The 19,535-nt window shown below is 36.5% G+C and overlaps 1 protein-coding gene across 3 annotated transcripts in view; it reads left to right on the forward strand.

The window, feature by feature from the left end:
- HDAC8 (histone deacetylase 8) overlaps positions 1–19,535 on the forward strand; it is a 234,292-nt gene that overhangs the window by 136,823 nt on the left and 77,934 nt on the right. The window contains exon 10 of one of the 3 annotated variants that reach the window (XM_041741095.1): positions 5,351–5,950. The exons of the other annotated variants lie outside the window; for them this stretch is intronic. Within the exon in view, the coding sequence (XP_041597029.1) occupies positions 5,351–5,371 (21 nt within the window). The 3' untranslated portion in view covers positions 5,372–5,950. Of the gene's footprint in view, positions 1–5,350; positions 5,951–19,535 lie in introns of those variants that run through there. 3 annotated transcript variants of the gene reach the window in all.

Raw genomic sequence — 19,535 nt, forward strand, 5'->3', positions numbered from 1 at the left:
ATCTGAGAAATTGCCCTCCCCCATACCAGGAACAGTTCTGTCTACAAAAGCAAAGAAGCCGTTGTTTAGAAATAGCCCTCTTGATGGTCATTCCTGGAAATGCACTGATAGATTCTCTTCCACCCGTCTCACTTTGCCAGTCATCTAAAACATCTGTCTTTACAGTATTAGCTCAAAACAGTCATGTTACAGTTTCCCACATTACAGTTTATCTTAACATTAGTAACATTTTAGGGTGGTCAGTCATTTTTTTGGCACCTTAATATCTCCATTTCCCAGTATGCAACAGGTAAACTGGCAGGCAGGCCCCATTGGTCACTGCTTCAAAATTTGCTCATCTGACAGTCCCACAAAGAAACTTATGTTTCACTTCTTAAGCCTATTCATCCATTTCCCCATCTCATCAATAGCCAAAGCATGCTCTAGTGCCTTTGGTAATAGTACCAAAATCCAACATATTGCTATAGTGCAAAATTGTGGGTGCTGCCTGCAAGCAAGAAGAAATATCTACAGGCCTGTACTCAGCACCAATTATTTGGGAACCAGAAATATGGGCTGCTTAAGTTCAAAGGGAGGTGAAAAAACTGAAGCTTAGGAAAGGTAAATGATTTGCTAAAATAGTATATATGAAAGTGCCTAGCACAGGGCCTAACACATGGTAGGTTCTCAATAATAGCTTGTAAAAAGAAATGAGCAAATTGTCCAAGAGTTCACAAATAATAAGTAGTGGGGCCAAAACTCCTACACCTAGTTATTTATCCTCTAACACAGTGCCTCCAAAGTCATCTTTAAAAATATTTTGCTTTTCACTGTTGTAGCCTCTCTGGAAAACAGTATGGAAGTCCCTCAAAAGTTAAAAGTAGAGCTACCCTATGGCCCAGCAATTGCACTCTTAGGTAATTATCCAAAGGATACCAACAGTGATTCAAAGAGGTACATGCACCCTAATGTTTATAGAAGCAATGTCCACTATAGCCAAAATATGGAGAGATCCCAGATATCCATTGACAGATGATGAATACTCTACCTCAAAAAGAATGAAATCTTACCATTTGCAACAATATGGTTGGAACCAGCGGATAGTATGCTAAGTAAAATAAGTCAGAATGACAAATACTATATGATCTCACTCATATGTGGAATTTAAGAAACAAAACAGATGAACATAGGGAAAGGAAAGGAAAAATAAAATAAGACAAAAACAGAGGGAGACAAATCATAAGAGACTTAACTCTGGGAAACAGAGTTGCTGGAGGGGAGGTAGATGGGGAGATGGGGTAACTGCATGATGGGCATTAAAGAGGGAACTTGATGGAATGAGTACTGTGTGTTGTATGCAACTGATGAATCACTAAATTCTACTTCTGAAAATAATAATGCAGTATATATTAATTAAATTTTTTTCAATTTAAAAAATATTTTGCTTTTCATCCTAATTTTAAGAAGTATTTTGTAGAGAAGAGCAGAAGATAGTGTCTGTGGTCTTGTTGCACTGTGGACTGGAACTTGTTGACTTTATTGTCACAGTAACTACTTGAAGCCTCCTCTGAGCCACTTCTTATAAGCCCTCAGAGCCTTTCTATTAAATTCTCTTTTATCATCATTTGCACTTCCTTCTCCCTTACTTCTGGCTTCTTGAATATAAATTCTTGAAGTGTACATTTACTCATCTTTATATCCCCAACAGTGAGTGTCCAGCATAAAGCCTGGCACATAGTAAGTGCTCAACAAATTTCTGGTGAATTAAACTGAAGTCCCCCAAAGGGGGACTGGCCCCAGCTTCTGTGATTCTGCATGATTTGGTGCCTGAGCCCTCAGTCTCTTGTCTCCAATCCTTTTTAATAGTTTATACTATAAGCTGGGTGAAACTAGATATGGTAATTTCAAAACCCAATGAAAGTCTTTTCAAAATCTCTTTTCCTCTCTTTTTCTTCACTTCCTCATTTTTTATATACTCTGCTTCCATCACCCTTTTCGTTCATTCATTTATTCATTCACTCACAAATGTTCATTGACCTCTCACTTTGTGCTGGACACTAGATATACAATGGTAAAGTAGACAGAAGAACCCTACTTTTTTGAACTTGTAATCTCCTGGGAGATCAATAGTACACAAATAAAATAATTACAGATTGTCATAAGTAGTAAGAAGAAAATAAGCAAATGATACAGAGATCAGGGCAGACCTCTCTGAGGGGGTCAAATCTAGGTCTAAAGTACCAAAGATGTAAAGAACCCTGCCAGACAAAGAGCTGCATTCCAGGGGGAAAGGTCATGTGACTGAGGTATACTGAGTGAGGGGTGAGTGAGGTGGGATAAGGTCAGAGAGACAGGCAGGAGCCACACCCCTTGAGAATCTAGGTGGCCTGGGTAAGGAGTGTTATGCGACTCTTAAGTGCAGTGGAAGCAAAGAGTTTTTAAGCAGAGGAGTCACATAGTCTAATTGACATTTCTAAAAGATGATGCTATTATATGAAAACAAAATAGTGTGCGAGCAAGACAGGGTGCAGGGAGAGCACTGTCAAGACTAATACAGTGGTCCAGGTGAGACCTCCTGAGGTGTGGACTAGGGAGGTGGCAGTGAAGACAGAAAGAGTGATCCAAGAGACAGTTAGAGGTAGAATTGACAGGGTTTGCTGGTAATTTAAGCATGAAACTTCTTTGTTTTACTGTTTAAGAAAATAAAGTACAGAAAGGCCAAATTGATAGGGAATAATTTTTGTATATAACAACACTGATTATCTAACACCTGGTTTCATATTCATTCTCTGCATCCACTTCACTTTTCATCGTCTTCAGCAATTCTCACTACCTTTGTGTCTTTCCTCTTATAGAATCATTCACCAAATCCATCCCCCTCCTTTTCTGTACCTCCCTAAACTTCCCACCTATGCCTGCCATGCCCAGTCTGCTCTGGGTTAATGTGACTGCCTTCTGGCTGGCCTTGCAGTGCAGGTCATTTTTCATGGCTTCACTTCAACTGTGTCTCCAATAACTCTCCAGCAACTCCCTACTCATTCAAATGAAAATCCAGGCTTTGGCAGTGGCTTCACACTTCCCCACCTAGCACCACCCAACCCTTCCTTTTTGCTCTTGTCTCCCACTGTAACTCAGCCCACACCTTCTATTTTAGGCTTTTTGTGGATACCCCTCCCACCTCTGAGCTTTTAGACCAGCTACTTTGTATATGAAATTCTGTCCCTTCTTCTGTTCTTTCTTCTTGACTAGCACAGTCAGATATCCTTCCTGAATCATTTCAATCGTAAGTCTTTATTTCACCAAATAATAATTGAGTACCTCCTTTGGGTTGGACAGTACTAGCTACTGGGAATGAAAAAATCAGTACGGGGACGCCTGGGTGGCTCAGCGGTTGAGCGTCTGCCTTTGGCTCAGGGCGTGATCCCGGGATCCCGGAATCGAGTCCCACATCGGGCTTCCTACATGGAGCCTGCTTCTCCCTCTGCCTGTGTCTCTGCCTCTCTCTCTCTCTGTGTATCTCTCATTAATAAATAAATAAAATATCTAAAAAAAGAAAAAGAGAAAATCAGTAGGATATGATCCTTGCCCTTAAGGAGCTTACAGTCTGATGAGGGAGACAGAACTGTAATCAAATAATCACAGTGCATTGTATTAAGTGGTGCAGGGGCTATAAATACAGAATGCTGGAGGTATACAGAGGAGTATTAACAAAACCTATTGAGGGAAACAAGAAAAGCTTCATGGAAGAAGTGGCATTTGAATTTACTAGAAGGATATATAAGTATTTTTTCAGTTGATAAAAAGGAGTAGGGGCATTCCTGGAAGAAGAAACCTGTTGTTATGTGATGATGATAATAATAGCTAGCATGTATTGGTCTTTTGGGCACATGTGCACTCGTGATAGGCCAGAATATGCTTAAATTACAATAAGAATTTATTTATGGCTGGAGTATAAGGTGTGGAGAGAAGCATATTTTAAAAATGAGACTAGGGGAAGAGGTTGGGAGAAGATTCTATAAACAGTAGGAGCCAGTAGAGATCATTAAAAAGGGAGTGATATAATCACTTTTGGCACTGTGGTAGCTGCAGTGAAGTTGATAGACAGGTTATAGAACTGTGGAGATGATTACAGTGGTCCCATGAGAGATGAGAGTTTGAACCAAGGTGAAGGCAGGGGGACCAGAGAAGAAGACATATCTAAGGTAAAACTGACAGTGCTGGGAATCTAGTTTGACCTAACAGGGTGGGAGAAAGCAGAATAAGGAGATGACTCCAAAATATCCAGTGGGATAGCATTAACTGGGACAGGTAACAGGAAAGGAGGAAAGGATTTAGGATGGACAATCATGAGTTTATTTTAGAGCAATCAGAGTTTGAGTCACTAATATACAAGTAGAAAAGTCCAGGAAACCACTGGATACAAAAAGTGGGGTGCTCAGAACCAAGTCACCTTGCCACTCACAACATCTAGAAACTTGTTCATTCCCTAATAGCTATATCTTTTACTATGTGTTCCGAGACTTATGCTAATTCTATACTTGTCTACTCAAAAACTCAGTTGTTATCCTCAATGTCAAGCTTAAGTCCTTGCAGTGCTTCTATAACTTCTCTGACCTCATTTCCTACTACTCTGTTTTCCACCACACTGGCCTACTTGCTTTTCTTGGAAGGTACCAGGCACACTCCCACTTCAATATTTTGCATGGAATGTTCCCTCTGCTTAGAATGCTTTCCCCCTGATGTTCACATGATGAACTCCCTCACTTCTTCAAGTCTTTGCTCAATTGCCACTTTTTCAATGAGACTTACCCTGACTACCATATTTTAATACTACAGCTGTTCATCCCCTCTCCCTGGCCATTCACAATCACCCCTTTTCTGTTTTTATTCTGTTTCACATGTGGCACTAATCATCTGCTAACATATTGTGTAACTTATTTATTATGTTTATTATTCATCAGTTCTATCCATCTAGAATTTAAACTTCTTGAGAACAGGAATTTTTCTTTCTTATTCATTAACATATGTCATGCACCTAAAACAGTGCTTGCAACATGATAAGTGCTCAGTCTATGTTTATATTTATTGAATAAATGAATGAGAGTATAGATTCCTGTATCATTCTCCCCTTAAGATTTCTGTTTGCCATGGGCCTTGTACCCTTAGAGCCAAATAGAAATACAGGAAGGGGAAATGAGGAGATGTAAGAATGGTAACTTAGTACCCTCAGGCAGCCACATGTTTCTGGCATATTAAAACAAAGCCTTTCTTAACTGGACTCTTTCATAGTTTATTTCAGTCTCCTATTGCAACTGTAACAAATTACCACAAACATAATGGTTTAAAGCAACAAAAATTTATCCTTTTACAGTTCTGCAGGTCAGAAGTCTAAAGTGGATTACAGGATTACATTCCATCTGGAGGTTCTAGGGAAGAATCTGTTTCCTTGCCTTTTCCAGCTTCAGGAGGCCTCCTTCATTCCTTGGCTTGTGTCTCCTTCCTCCATCTTCAAAGTGCATCACTCCAACCTCTGCCTTTGTCACCACATCACCTCTCTGACTGTGTCTTTTCTGCTTTCTTATTTCCCTTATGAGGACACTTGTGATTACACTGAACTCACCCATATAGCCCAGGATAATCTCCCCATCTCAAGATACTTAAATGAATCATATCTACAAAGTCCCTTTTGCCATGTAAGGTAGCAAATTCACAAGTTCTAGAGATTAGGACTTGAACATCTTTGAAAGCATACAGACTAAAAACACATATTGACAAGAGTTTGTTCAAGGATGTATAACCTAGCTCTGAAGTCACCACACACCCTGCGGGGCGCATATGAAGATCAAAATGTACTAGAGTAGCACTATTCTATAAAACTTTCTCTTGTTATAGAAATGACCTATATCTGCACTGTCCAATGTGGCAACCACTAGCCACATGTGGTTATTGAGCACTTGAAATGTGGCTAGTGAAACTGAGGAACTGAATTTTCGTTTTATTTCAGTTAATTTAAGCTTAATAGTTAGGGGCCCCTGGGTGGCTCAGTCTGTTAAGTGTCTGTTTTCTGCTCAGGGCATGATCCTGGGGTCCTGGGATTGAGCCTCACATAAAAAAATTAAAAATAAACTTAATAGTTATATGTGGCTAGTGATTTGACAGCACAGGTCTAGAGCTGGAAGGAAGGAATAGACAGGAAATTTTTTTTGTCTAAGATTAGCCTTGGGTGAAATTAAAAATTAAAACATAACTTCTTGAGATTTTGTGGCACCTGAGTTTGGAGCTTGAATATATTTCCTGTGAATAGTCCAAAAACCAATAAGCCAAGAATTTTAATTTAGAGTGAAAATAAGTCTGTGATGCCTCAAGCACCAGGAAAAATCAAATGGAAATCTTTCATGGGAGTAAGCAGCCTTAATCTCAGGCCTCATGGAAATCCCCCCAGAGAGTTCTGACAAGCACCACTTCACAATCTAGTCACAATTTACACAAGAAAACTGACTATCAGTGGGGAGAAATCAACAGGAGAAAGAAAAGATAAACAACCAGACCCACAAAGATTTTAGAAATTTAAATTATATGCAGAATATAAAATACATATGTTAAACATGTTTAAAGAAATAAAAGAGTACAGAACAAAGAGCAAGAGACAATTAAAAAATAACCAGCTAGGTTTGAAAAAGAATAAAACATAATACTAGAAATGAAAAATATAATTGACCTTAGAAAACTTAATGAAGGTTTATGCATTAGTTGAAGAGAAATTAGGAAACTGGAAAATAGATCTGAAAAAATCACAGAATGTAGCACAGAGATACAAAGAGATGAAAAACATGAGTGATCAAGAAATGCAGAGAGGTTGGGACGCCTGGGTGGCTCAGCGATTTAGCACCTGCCTTTGGCTCAGGGTGTGATCCTGAAGTTCTGGGATTGAGTCCCACATCCGGCTCCCTGCATGGAGCCTGCTTCTCCCTCTGCCTGTGTCTCTGCCTCTCTCTCTCTGTGTCTTTCATGAATAAATAAATAAAATCTTTAAAAAAAAGAAATGCAGAGAGTAGAACAAGAAGGTCCAACATAAATCTCTTTAGAATTCTAAAAAGAACTAATAGAAAGAGGGAGAGAAACATTCAGATAAATCATAGTTGAAAATTTCCAGAATTTTCAAAAAACAACAATCTGTAGATTCAGGAAGCCTAAGAAATTCCAGACAGGATAAATAGAAAGAAATTAATATTTATATGCCTCAGAATTGAACTGCAGAACACCAGAGACAAAGATAAAAATCTTAAAACAAGCTGAAAAGAAAAGACCAATCATGTACAAAAGAAAAACAATTAGATTAATAGCAACAATGGAAGCAAGGTTAGAATATAATGTTGAAAGTGCTTAAAGAAAATAATTTTTATCTCAAAATTATATATTCTGTAAAATTATCTTTGGAAGATAAAGGCAACATGAAAACATTTTAATATTAAAGTCTTTTGAGGGATCCCTGGGTGGCGCAGCGGTTTGGCGCCTGCCTTTGGCCCAGGGCGCGATCCTGGAGACCCGGGATCGAGTCCCACGTCGGGCTCCCGGTGCATGGAGCCTGCTTCTCCCTCCGCCTGTGTCTCTGCCTCTCTCTCTCTCTCTGTGACTATCATAAATAAATAAAAAATTTAAAAAAAAAAATAAAGTCTTTTGAAAGACCATTTGTTACTAAATACAGAAAATTATCCAAGAAGGAAGTTCTGAGGTATAAGAAAGAATTTAAAATAGAAAGAAAAATTAAACATGTGGGTAATATTAGTAATTTACAATTTGTGGGATTAAAAGAGGCCAAAAAAATCAGAAACAAAAAGCTTTACAATAGCAAATCATGTTGAAGATTAGAATCAAAGCATTCTAAGCATCCCCTTGCAAAGAGAGTAAAATATCTTAACTAGATTTTATTGAATTAAGGTAAACATGTTTAAATTTCAAAGATAGCCACAAAAGAATAGAAAGAGTATCTTTCAAACTAACAGAAATAGAAAATTAAACTGAGGGGAAAAGGTCAGTTAATTGAAAAGGGGAAAAAACACAGCAAAAGTGGAACCCATGGCACAAAATAAGGCAACATGAATAAATTTTAATATATAGTTTTCCCTAAATATACTTTTGGAAATTTAAAATCATGTTTTTATGCAACCCTTTGGGTCAAAGAAGAAATTTTAATGGAAATTTAAAAGTATTTAGAAATGAGCTTATACATTACACCTAAAGTAGTGGTTAGAGGAATGTTTATAGCTGTAGATGCATATATTAAAAAAAGAAGAAAGACTGAAAGTTAATGAGCTTTTAGCATTCAACTTAAGAAGTTAGATAATGAACAGTAGAATAAATCAAAAGAAAGCAGAAAAAAGGAAATTATAGACACAGAAGAAAAATATATTAAGATAGAAAACAATGTAGAAAAGATCATCAAAACCAGGAATTAGTGATTTTAAAAGCTAAATAAATTCACAAACCTGAGGAAATAATGATCAAGAAAAAAGAAATAAGGTCCACATAAACATTGTTAGAAAAGAGTGGCATTCCTATAGATGTAGTAGATTAAAATTTTAGTAAGAGAATACTCTGAAACACTTCATGTCAAAATTTAAAAACTGTAGACCAAATGAACAAATAACTAGAAAACATATCAAAACTGATTCAAAAAGAAATAGAAAACATGAGTGGTTATATAACCATTAAATAAATTCAGTCACGGGTGTCTGGATGGCTCAGTCGGTTAAGTGTCTGCCTTTGGCTCAGGTTGTGATCTCAGGGTCCTGGTATGGAGCCCCACATCAAGCTCTCTGCTCAATGGGGAACCTGCTTCTGTGTTCTCTCCTTTTCTCTCTCTTTCTCAAATAAATAAATCTTTTTTAAAAAAGAATTAATTCTAATATTATAAAAATTCTTCCAAGGATTAGGAAAAAAAGAACATTTCCAAACTCATTCTGTGAGGCTAGTATAACCTTAATGCCAAAACTACACATGGATAGTATTGGGAGTGTGCCTGACTTGGATGAAGAGCAAGAATAGTGTATCTGGATTTGGGTAATGAGAGGAAGAGTAGTAGATGATGAGGTCAAAGATTTAACAGGGAGCTAGATGTGTAAAGCCATGTAGACTACATTAAGAACTTTAGTTTTGACTCGGCTAGTCCCTGGTTGAACAGGGGGCAAAAAATATAAACTCCCCGAGTTTCAACAAAAAAATCACAAGACATGAAAAAAAAAAAAAGGAAAGTGTGACCGGTACACCAAAAACTAAAAACGGTCTTTGAAGAGGCTCAGACAGTGAACTTAGCAGACAAATATTTCAAAGCAGTTCTTACAATTATGTTCAAAGCACTAAACATAACCATGCTTAAAGAAGTAAAGGGAGGTATGATGGCAATGTTCCAACAAATATAGATTATCAATAAAGAGATGGACATTATAAAAAGGAACTACATGGATATTCTGGAGTTAAGGGTACAATAAAAAATGAAAGAAAAACTTGCTAGAAGGAAGTCTACAGTAGATTTGAGTTGGCAGAAGAATCATTGAACTTGAAGATATATCAATAAAAATTATGCAATCTAAAGAACAGAGAGAAAAAAATGAAGAAAGATGAACAGAACCTCAAAGAAATGTGGGATATAACTTAGTGCATCAACGTATGCATAATGGTAGGACTAGAAAGAGAGGAGAGTATAAAAAGCACAGAAAAAGATATTCAAAGAAATAACTGCTGAAAGCCTCTCAAATTTAATGAAAAACATCCATCTATACACCCAAGAAACCCGAATAATTCTAACTAAAGACAAGGAGATTGTACCCAGAGCCATCATAGTAAAATGCTGAAAGTCAAAGAATCTTGAAAGCAGTAAGAGAGAAGCAACTAGTCACATACAAGGGTACTCAAATAAGATTAATAACTGACTTCCTATGAGAAACAACGGAGGCAAAAAAGCAGTAGGATGCTATAGTCTGTCAACCTATTGAAAGTTTTTCAAAAAGCACCAAGAATTATATATCGAACAATAATGAAAGTGAAATAAAGACATTCCCAAATGAAAAAAAAAAAAAAAACTGAGAGAATCCATTGTTAGCATATCTTTCTTAAAAGAAATACTAAATGAAGGGGACACCTGCATGGCTCAGTTGTTATCTACCTTGGGCTCAGGTCATGATCTCGGGGTCCTAAGATTGAGTCCCATGTTGACCTCCTTGTTCAGTGGGAGCCTGCTTCTCCCTCTCCCTCTGCTTGCCACTCCCCCTGCTTGTGCACTCACACACTTGCTCTGTCAGTCAAATAAATAAATAAATAAAATCTTTTTTATAAAAAGAAATACTAAGTGAAGTTTCTTGAGGCTAGAAGCAAGTGATGTTAGACAGTAATGTGAATCCATATGAAATACAAAGAAATCTGGTGAAAGTAATTATGTGGATAATTAAAAAAGACTATAATTGCATATTCCTCTTTCCTCTCTTGACTGATTAAAAAGCAATCACATAAAATGGTTGAGATTATAATATGCAGAAATACAATATATGTGACAATAACAGCATAAAGAAGAGGGATGCAAACAAAGCTTAATTGGAATAAGAAAATGACATTAGATTGTAACTCAAATCCACAGGAAGAAATGAAAAGGACCACTTATTGTTATATTATAGTATTAATAAACACTTGAAATATATAGTTGTTTTTCCTTTCTTCTCTCAGCCTTTTAAAATACAAAATTATACAAAGTAATCATAACAACAATGTATTGTTGGATTTGTAACATATACAGATATATATGTATGTATAATGATAATATTAAAAAGAAGAGGAGGCAATGAAGCTATTTTAAATGCCCATATTTCACTGGAACTAAGTCAGTATAAATATAAGGAGATTCTAATATGATATGTATATGCCCTACAGAAACCACTGAGAAAATAACTCAAAAATAAAGAATTTAGAAATCATGAATCAAAATGTTACATAAGAATATATTCACCCAATCCAAAGGAAGATAACAAAAACCAAAAAGACATGTGACATATAGAAAACAAAAGCAAAATGGCCATGTAAATTCAAACATATCAATAATACTAATAATACTAAATGTGAGTGAACTAAACATTCAGCCAAAAGACAGATATTATCAGACTGGATTAAAAATAGACAAGATACAACAATATGCTGCCTACAGGAGGCATGCTTTTCATTCAAAGATACAAAAAGGTTGAAAGTAAAAGGACGGAAAATGATGCAACATGCAAACAACAACCATATGAAAGGTGGAGTGGTGAAACTAACCTCAAAAAATAGACTTTATAACAAAAAAAATACTGCAGATGAAGAGGGACATTTCATAATGATAAAAGAGTCAATGTGTGAGGAAGATACAATTATAAAAACACATGCACCTAACAACAAAGCCCCAAAATGCATAAAGTAGTACTTGACAGAATGGACAGAGTGGAAGGGAGAAATGGACAAACAATAATAATTTGAGAATTCACTACTCACTTTTAATAATGGATAGAACAACTAGGCAAAAGATCAAGGAAATAAAATACTTGAACAACGCTAAACTCAACCTGACATTCATCTAAGAATACTCTACTGAAAAATAGCAGAATACACATTCTTCTCGTGTGTACATTAATTAGTCTCTAGACTAATAGGCTAGATCATAAAGCAAAGAAGAAATGAAATCATATGAAGTATGTTTTCTGACCACAATGGAATGAAAGTAGAAATCAAAGCAGAAGGAAAGGAGCACCTGGTTGGCTCAGATGGTTAAGGATCTGCCTTCAGCTCAGGCCCTGTGATCAAGCCCCACGTTGGGCTCCTGGCTCAGCAAGGATCCAGCCTGCTTTTCCCTCTGCCTCTGTGTGTGTGTGTATGTGTAGAACAACTATACACACACACATACACACACACACACACACACACACATATGTCTCAAATGAATAAATAAAAATCTCTTTAAAAAACAAAGCAGAAGGAAATTGTAAATTCACATACATGTGGAAATTAAACAGTATTAACATTAAGAAACCTAAATAACCAATGGGTCAAAGAAGAAATCACAAGGCAAATTGGAAAATACTTTGAGAGGCACTTGGGTGGTTCAGTCAGTTAAACATCTGCCTTTGGCTCAGGTCATGATCCCAGAGTCCTAGGTTTGAGCCCTGAGTTGGGCTCCCTACTCAGCAGGGGAGTCTGCTTCTCCTTCTCCCTCTGCCCCTCATTCTGCTTGTGCTCTCTCTCTTGCTCACTCTCTCTTTCAAATAAATAAAATCTCTTTTTTTTAAAAAAAAAAAAAAAAGGAAAATACTTTGAGGTGAGTGAAAATGAAGAAACAACATACCAAAACTTCTGGGATGCAGCCAAAGCAGTGCTCAGAGGGAAATTTGTAGCTATAAACCCCTATGTTAAAAATAAAGATCTCAAATCAACAACCTAACCTTTCACCTTATGAAACCAAATAAAGAAGAGCAAAATAAACCCAAAGCAAGCAGAAGAAGGGATATTTTAAAAACTAGAGAGAGAAAAAAATGAAATAAGAGAATAGAAAAAAGTAGAGAAGATAAATGAAACCAGAAGTTATTCTTTAAAAACATCAGGAAAAAAAGGAAAAAAAAAAGGAAAAAAATAAAATAAAATAAAAACATCAGGAAAATGGGCAAACCTTTAAGTAGATAGACAAGGGGAAGAAAGAGACAAGTTCAAATAACTAAAATTAGAAATGAAAGTCAAGGCATTACTACCAATTTTACAGAAATAAAAAGGATCATATTACAATTCAATAGCCCAAAAAAAACCACACACAATTTAACTTAAAAATGGGCAAAAAAAAGGTGCTCAACATCACTGATCATCAGGGAAATGCAAATCAAAACCACAATGAAATACCACCTCACATCTGTTAAGATGTCATATCAAAAAAGACAAGAAATAAAAAGTATTAGAGAGAAAAGGAGGAATAGGAAACCCTTGTGCACTCTTGGTGGAAGTGGTAATCAGTGCAGAAAATAGCATGGACATTCCTCAAATTAAAAATAGAACTACCATTTATTTGATCCAGAAATTCAAGAGTATTCTTCTGGGTATTTATCCAAAAAAAAATTAATACACTAATTTGAATATATGTATCATATGTTCTTTTTTTTTAAGAATTTTATTTATTCATAGGGACAGAGAGAGAGGCAGAGACACAGGCAGAGGGAGAAGCAGGCTCCATGCAGAGAGCCTGATATGGGACTCGATCCAGGGTCTCCAGGATCACACCCTGGGCTGCAGGCGACGCTAAACCGCTGCGCCACCGGGGCTGCCCCGGTGTCATATGTTCTTTATGCATTCATCCATCAATGGACACTTAGGTTGTTTACACACACACACACACACACACACACAGAAAGAGAGAGAAATACTACTCAGCCATTAAAAAAATGAAATCTTGCCATTTACAACAATATGGATAGAACTTGAGGGCAATTTATGCTAAGTGAAATAAGTCAGATAGAGAAAGACAAATACCATATGATCTCACTTATACATGGAATCTTAAAAAAACTCAGAACAGATTAGTGGTTGCCAAAGGAGGAGGGGAGTTGGGCAAAATGGATGAAGGGGGACAAAAAGTACAAATTATCAATTATAAAATAAATAAGTCATGAAAGATGTAATTTGCAGCATGGTGACTATAGTTAATAATACTGTATTACATATTTGAAAGTTCCTAAAATAGTAGATCTTAAAAGTCCTCATCACAAGAAAAAACTTCTGTAACTGTGTAAGAAGAGGATAATAAGAGAAATACTGTGAATAATTGTGTGCCAACAAATCACATAACTTACATGAAATGGGAAAATCCCTAGAAAGGCACAACAACCAAACCTGAAGATTCAAGAAGAAATAGAAATTCTGCATAGATTTATAACAGTTAAACAGATTGGATTAATGATCAAAATCCTCCCACCAAAGAAAGATACAAGACCAGATGACTTCACTGGTGAATTCCACCAAATGTTTAAAGAGAAATCAAAACAATCCTTTCAAACTCTTCCAAAAAAATAGAAAAGAAGAGAACACTTCCTAACAATTTTATGAGATAATTATTTCAGATTTCAAAACTTAAGACAAAGCTAAAGTAATCAAAACAGTGTGGTACTGGCATAAGGATAGATACAGATCAATGGAGCAAAGTGAGAGTCCATAAATAAACCTTCATATTTATGGTCAATTGATTTTTGACAAGAGTGCCAAGACAACTCAGTGCAGGAAAAAATTGTCTTTTCAGAAATCACAGAAATAGTGTTGAGGCAACAGTTTATCCACATGCAAAAGAATGAACTTGGACCCCTACTTCACATCACATATAAAAATTAACTCAAAATGTATCAAAGATCTAAATGTTAAGAGCTAAAATTATAAAACTCTTAGAAGGAAACATTGGTTAAATCTTCATGACCAATAGTTTCTTAGATACAACACCAAAAAATATAACCAACAAAAGAAAAAATCAATTAGACTTAATCAAAACTAAAATTTTTCTCTGCTACAAATGATATCTTCAAGTAAATGGGAAGACAAGTCCTAGAATGGGAGAAAATACTTGCATATCATATATCTGACATAGGACTTGTATCTAGAATATATTTTTAAAAATTCTTACAACTCAATAAAAAAAAATTCAATTTTAGAATAGGCAAAGGATCTGGATAAGAAGTAGATACAATACATGAAAAGATACTCAACAACATTAATCCTTATAGAAATGCAAATCCAAACCACAAGATACCAGTTTTATACCCACTTGGATGGCTACAGTAAAAATGACAGATAATAACAAGCAGTAACAAAGATGTGGAGAAATGGAATCCTCAAACACCTCCAGTGGGAATGTAAAATGGTGCGACTGCTTTGAAAAACAAGCTGGTAGTTCCTCAAAAGATTAAATGTAGAGTTACCTTATTACTCAGCAATTCCATTCCTGGGTATTGCCCAATGAAAACATATGTTCACACAAAAAAAATTATACACAAATGTTCATATCAGCATTCATATTAGCCAAAAAGTGCAAATAGCCCAAATGTCCATCAGCTGATCAATGTGTAAATAAGATGTGATATATCCATACCATGGAATATTATTTGCCAATAAAGAGGAATGAAGTACCTTGAAGTAAAGACCATATATTATATGATTCCATGTGAAAATGTTCAGAATAGACAAATCCATAAAGACAAAAAGTAAATCAGTGGTTGTCTAGGGCAACATGCAGTAAGGGGATAAACAGTAACTGGTAATGAATACTAGTTTCTTTTGGGGGAACAAAAATACAAAATTAGTAGTAATGGTCACATAATGCTGTGAATATACCAAAAGACATTGAATTGTACACTGAATGAGTGAATCATATGTATGTAGATTATATCTCAATAAAGCTGTTTTTTGAAAAGATAATGGTAGATTGAACTAGTGTGGTATTAGTGTAGATTATGAGATGTGAAATGAATGTATATTTTGTAGGTAGAGTGAGGAGGATTTTCTGAACTATCGTGAGTGGTGTAAGAAATCAAGGACTCAAAGATTTTTCTTTGAGCAACTGGAATGATGGGAGTGAGCAACTGAGGTCGAGAAGGCTGTGGGAGGCACAGTTTAAGGTAATAAGTTAGAGTTCAGGGGTGCCTGGGTGGCTCAGTTTGTTAAGCATCTGCTTTTGGCTCAGATCATGTTCCCAGGGTCCTGGGATTGAGCCCCGCGTCGGACTCTGCTCAGCAGGGAGTCTGCTTCTCCTTCTACCTCTGTGCTCACTTGATATTTCTCTCTCACACACATAAATAAAATCTTTAAAAAGAATAAGTTAAAGTCCAGTTTGGGCATGTTGAATCGAAGTAGGTCAAAGGAATATACATATATCTCATCTGTTTGTGTGTATACATCAGTCATCTGTGTGTATACACAAAGCATATATAATGATAAGTCCAGACAATAAGTTGAACTAGCATTACAAAATTGGGTGTTAACATATGGGTAGAATTTAAAACTCCCATGGATGGAATCACCAAGGGAGTATGAATAGCTAGAGAAGTCTGTCTAAGGCCTGGCCCCTGGCACAGTCCAAAATGGAAATGTTAGGGAAATGAGAAATAATGAGTAAAGAAGACTGACAGAGAATAACCAGTGAGGTAAGAAGAAAATCAAAAGTGTGTGCTGTCCTGGAAGCAAAGTAAAGAAAGTTTTTAAGGAGGAGGTTGTGATCAAGTAAAGAAAGTTTTTAAGGAAGAGGTCGTGATCAACTATGTCATATGCTGCTGACAAACCAAGGGAGATAAGGACTGAGATTTGACCATTGGATTTGGCAACCATGCAGTCATGGGTGACCTTTCCAAGAGCAGTTTTGATGGGGCTAAGTGGAAAAGTCTGATTGGAGTATATTTCAGAGAGAATATAGAAAGATAAGTCTCATTTCTACACACCAACAACAAAAACCAAAAATGCCATCTTCAAAAAGATATTGAAGCAATAAAAATATAAGTAATCTATGAAGAAAATCTAATAAAAGATATGCCAGAGATCCTTTATGGAGGAAATTAGAAAACTATTGAAATGCAGAGCTGTGTCCTATTCACAGGTAGGGCTACTCAATATTGTAAAAATATCCTTTCTCTCTGAATCAACCATAGTCAGTGTTACTCCAATCAAAATCCCAACAGGGTTTTTCATGGAATTTGACAAACCACTTCTAAAATTTACATGGAAGTACAAAGAAAAAGCCAAGGCATTCTTGAAGAGCAACAAAGTGGAAAAACTTATTCCGTTGGATAATAAGAATTCTAATACAGCTATAGTACTTAAAAGAGTATAATATTAGGACAGAGGTTTGACAAATAGGCCAGAACAGAGAACAGAATAGAAAACTCAAAAATAGACATAGACCAATTTGAAAATTTGATGTATGACAGGTAGCATTGCAGATCAGTGGGGGAAAGGATTAACTCCTTAATAACTGATGTTGGGGGAAATGGTTATCCATAAATAAATAATAAAATTAGATTCCCACCTCACATCAAGCACAAGAATCAATTCTGAGTGCATTAAATATTTTAAACTTTTAAAAGAAAATATACTTTGGGGGTTCTCAACTGGCAATACCTCCACCTAGGGAATATTTGAAAATGTATAGAGGTGTTTGGGGTTGTTATCATGATGGAGACGATGCTAAAGGCATTTGGTACCCAGGGTCCAGGGATGCTAAGTGTCCTATAATGTGAGAGCCAGCCCCACTTAAAGAATTATTGTCCTGCCCCATATGCCAGTAATCATAAAGAAACACTGATATAAGAAAATTTCTCTGTGATCTTGGGATAGGGGAGAATTTCTATAAGGAAGTATAAAAAGCACCAACCCTAAAGGAAAAGAGTAATAAATTTAACTACACTAAAATGAAGTGCCCTGTTTACCAAAAAGCCTAAGGTGAAAAGAAGCCACAAAGAAGAACATACTTAGTACTCATATAACTGACAATGTATTAATATTTGAAATATACAAACTTTATATACCAATACATAGAAAAGAAAATCCAGGGGAAAGATGGGCAAACAATATGAACAAGCATTTCACAGAAGAGGAAATTATTCAGAAAAGATGTTCACTTCATCAGTAATCAAGGAAATGCAACTTAAAACCACAATGACTTACCCAAAGAAAACCAAATTCCATTTTAACCCACAAGATTGAAAATAATAACATAAATTAAACAATACTAGTGTTAGTGTGGATGTGGAGCACTTTGTGAAAATGTGGAACACACTTCTGGCAGGAGTGTGTATTGGGCAACCAATTTGGGAAACCATTTGGCCTTAGCTAACAAATTTGAACATGTGTATACTTTACAACTCCTTGATTCCATTCCTAGAAACAGGCCTTGGAGAAACTTGGGCAAATGTATTGTAAAGAAAGTTTATAGCAACATTGTTCAGCACAGCAAAAAAATAACTAGAAACAACAGATGTTCATCAACAGCAGTGTTTCTCTATTGTGGTAGACTTGCACAATGAATGAACCTCTGCAGCACATAACAATGTGAAAGACACAATTTTGAATAAAAGCAAAATTGCAGAAAAGTTTAGTACAATACCAATATTTACAGTTCAAAAGCAAGCAAAATTAAAGAGTATGTTGTTTAGGGTTACTTGTGTATGTAGAAAGACTACAGAAAAATGCAAGGGAGTGACTTTTAGAAGTTCATGATAGTGGGTACCTCCGGGAGAAGGGTAGGTAGGGTGGTGGGCCAGAGAGAAGCATGGAGGGAGCTACAATGGTACTTGTAATATTCTGTTAAAGTGGATGGTGAGTTCACAGGTGTTTATCACTATGCTTCATAACTTATATATTAAGTATTTTTCATGTAGAAATTCCATACAAATATGATTTGCATATATTAAGCATTTTGTATACATCAATTGCATCATTTCCTTAAATGAAGAATGGAGAAGAATTCTCTCCTGAAACTCTCAGGCTAGGACCTGTAAAAGAGAAAAAGACTCTCTTGTAAGCAGCCACATCTGTTCACAGCAGCACTGTTGCCTTTGTTCTCCCTGGTCTTCTCATCCTGCAGGCCATAGAGCCACAGGCAGGCTGTAAATGGCGGTATGGCTTTTCCTCCATAGGTCAGGAAATAGGAAGAAGCCCTCCTTCTCTTATGATTAAGGGTGTGCTTAGTCACTGAGCCTGCCAACATTGTCATGAGAGAGCAATTGAAATAGCCAGGAGGAAAACACAGATTTTGCCACAGTGGGTACATTTGGAAGTCTCTGAAGGTGGGGTGGTGGGAGGGTAGACAAAATACTGGGCTAGTGAAAGAGAGACCACTGCTTTCTAATGGCATCTTCATTAGCTCATGTGTCCCTGGGCAATTCACTTCCCTGATTCAGGCTCAAATTCCTCCCCAGGCCCCTTCAGGGTTTAACTAGAATGCACTTTGATGTGACTGCCAGTTTAGGGGCACCTGGGTGACTCTGGTTGAGCATCCGCCTTCAGTTCAGGTCATGATTCCAGGGTCTTAGGATCAAGCCCCATGTTGGGCTCATCGGGGAGTCTGCTTCTCCCTCTCCCTCTGCCTTTGCCCCTCTCCCTGCTCATGCGCGCGCGCGCGCGCTCTCTCCCTTTCTCTCTCTCAAATAAATACATAAAATCTTAAAAATAAATAAAAATAAAGTCACTGCCAGTCTAAACATTCAAAGATTGCAATTGTAAGTCCACTTGAGGGAAAAACATGGTTTGCATTTCTATACTCCTAGTCTCCAGATTGGTGAATAATTAAACTCCTCTATATTGATCAGAGTTGTTAAAAGTATTGCTGAATTGGCTCTCTTAGTAGTGTGGAAAAACGAACCAACGTGCATCTACAAATGGCCATTCTTGAGTAAGAAACTCCTATTTGCACAATTAGCCTTGAGAGTATAAATAGAAGTAGAAGCAAACTGTCCCCAAGCCTGTGTAGCCTGTCCTCCCTCTTCCAGACTACCTTTGATCACAGAGGGACTTATCTCTTTGTACAT

The sequence above is a fragment of the Vulpes lagopus genome, chromosome X (assembly GCF_018345385.1).
Source record: "Vulpes lagopus strain Blue_001 chromosome X, ASM1834538v1, whole genome shotgun sequence".
NCBI classification, from domain to species: Eukaryota; Metazoa; Chordata; class Mammalia; order Carnivora; family Canidae; genus Vulpes; species Vulpes lagopus.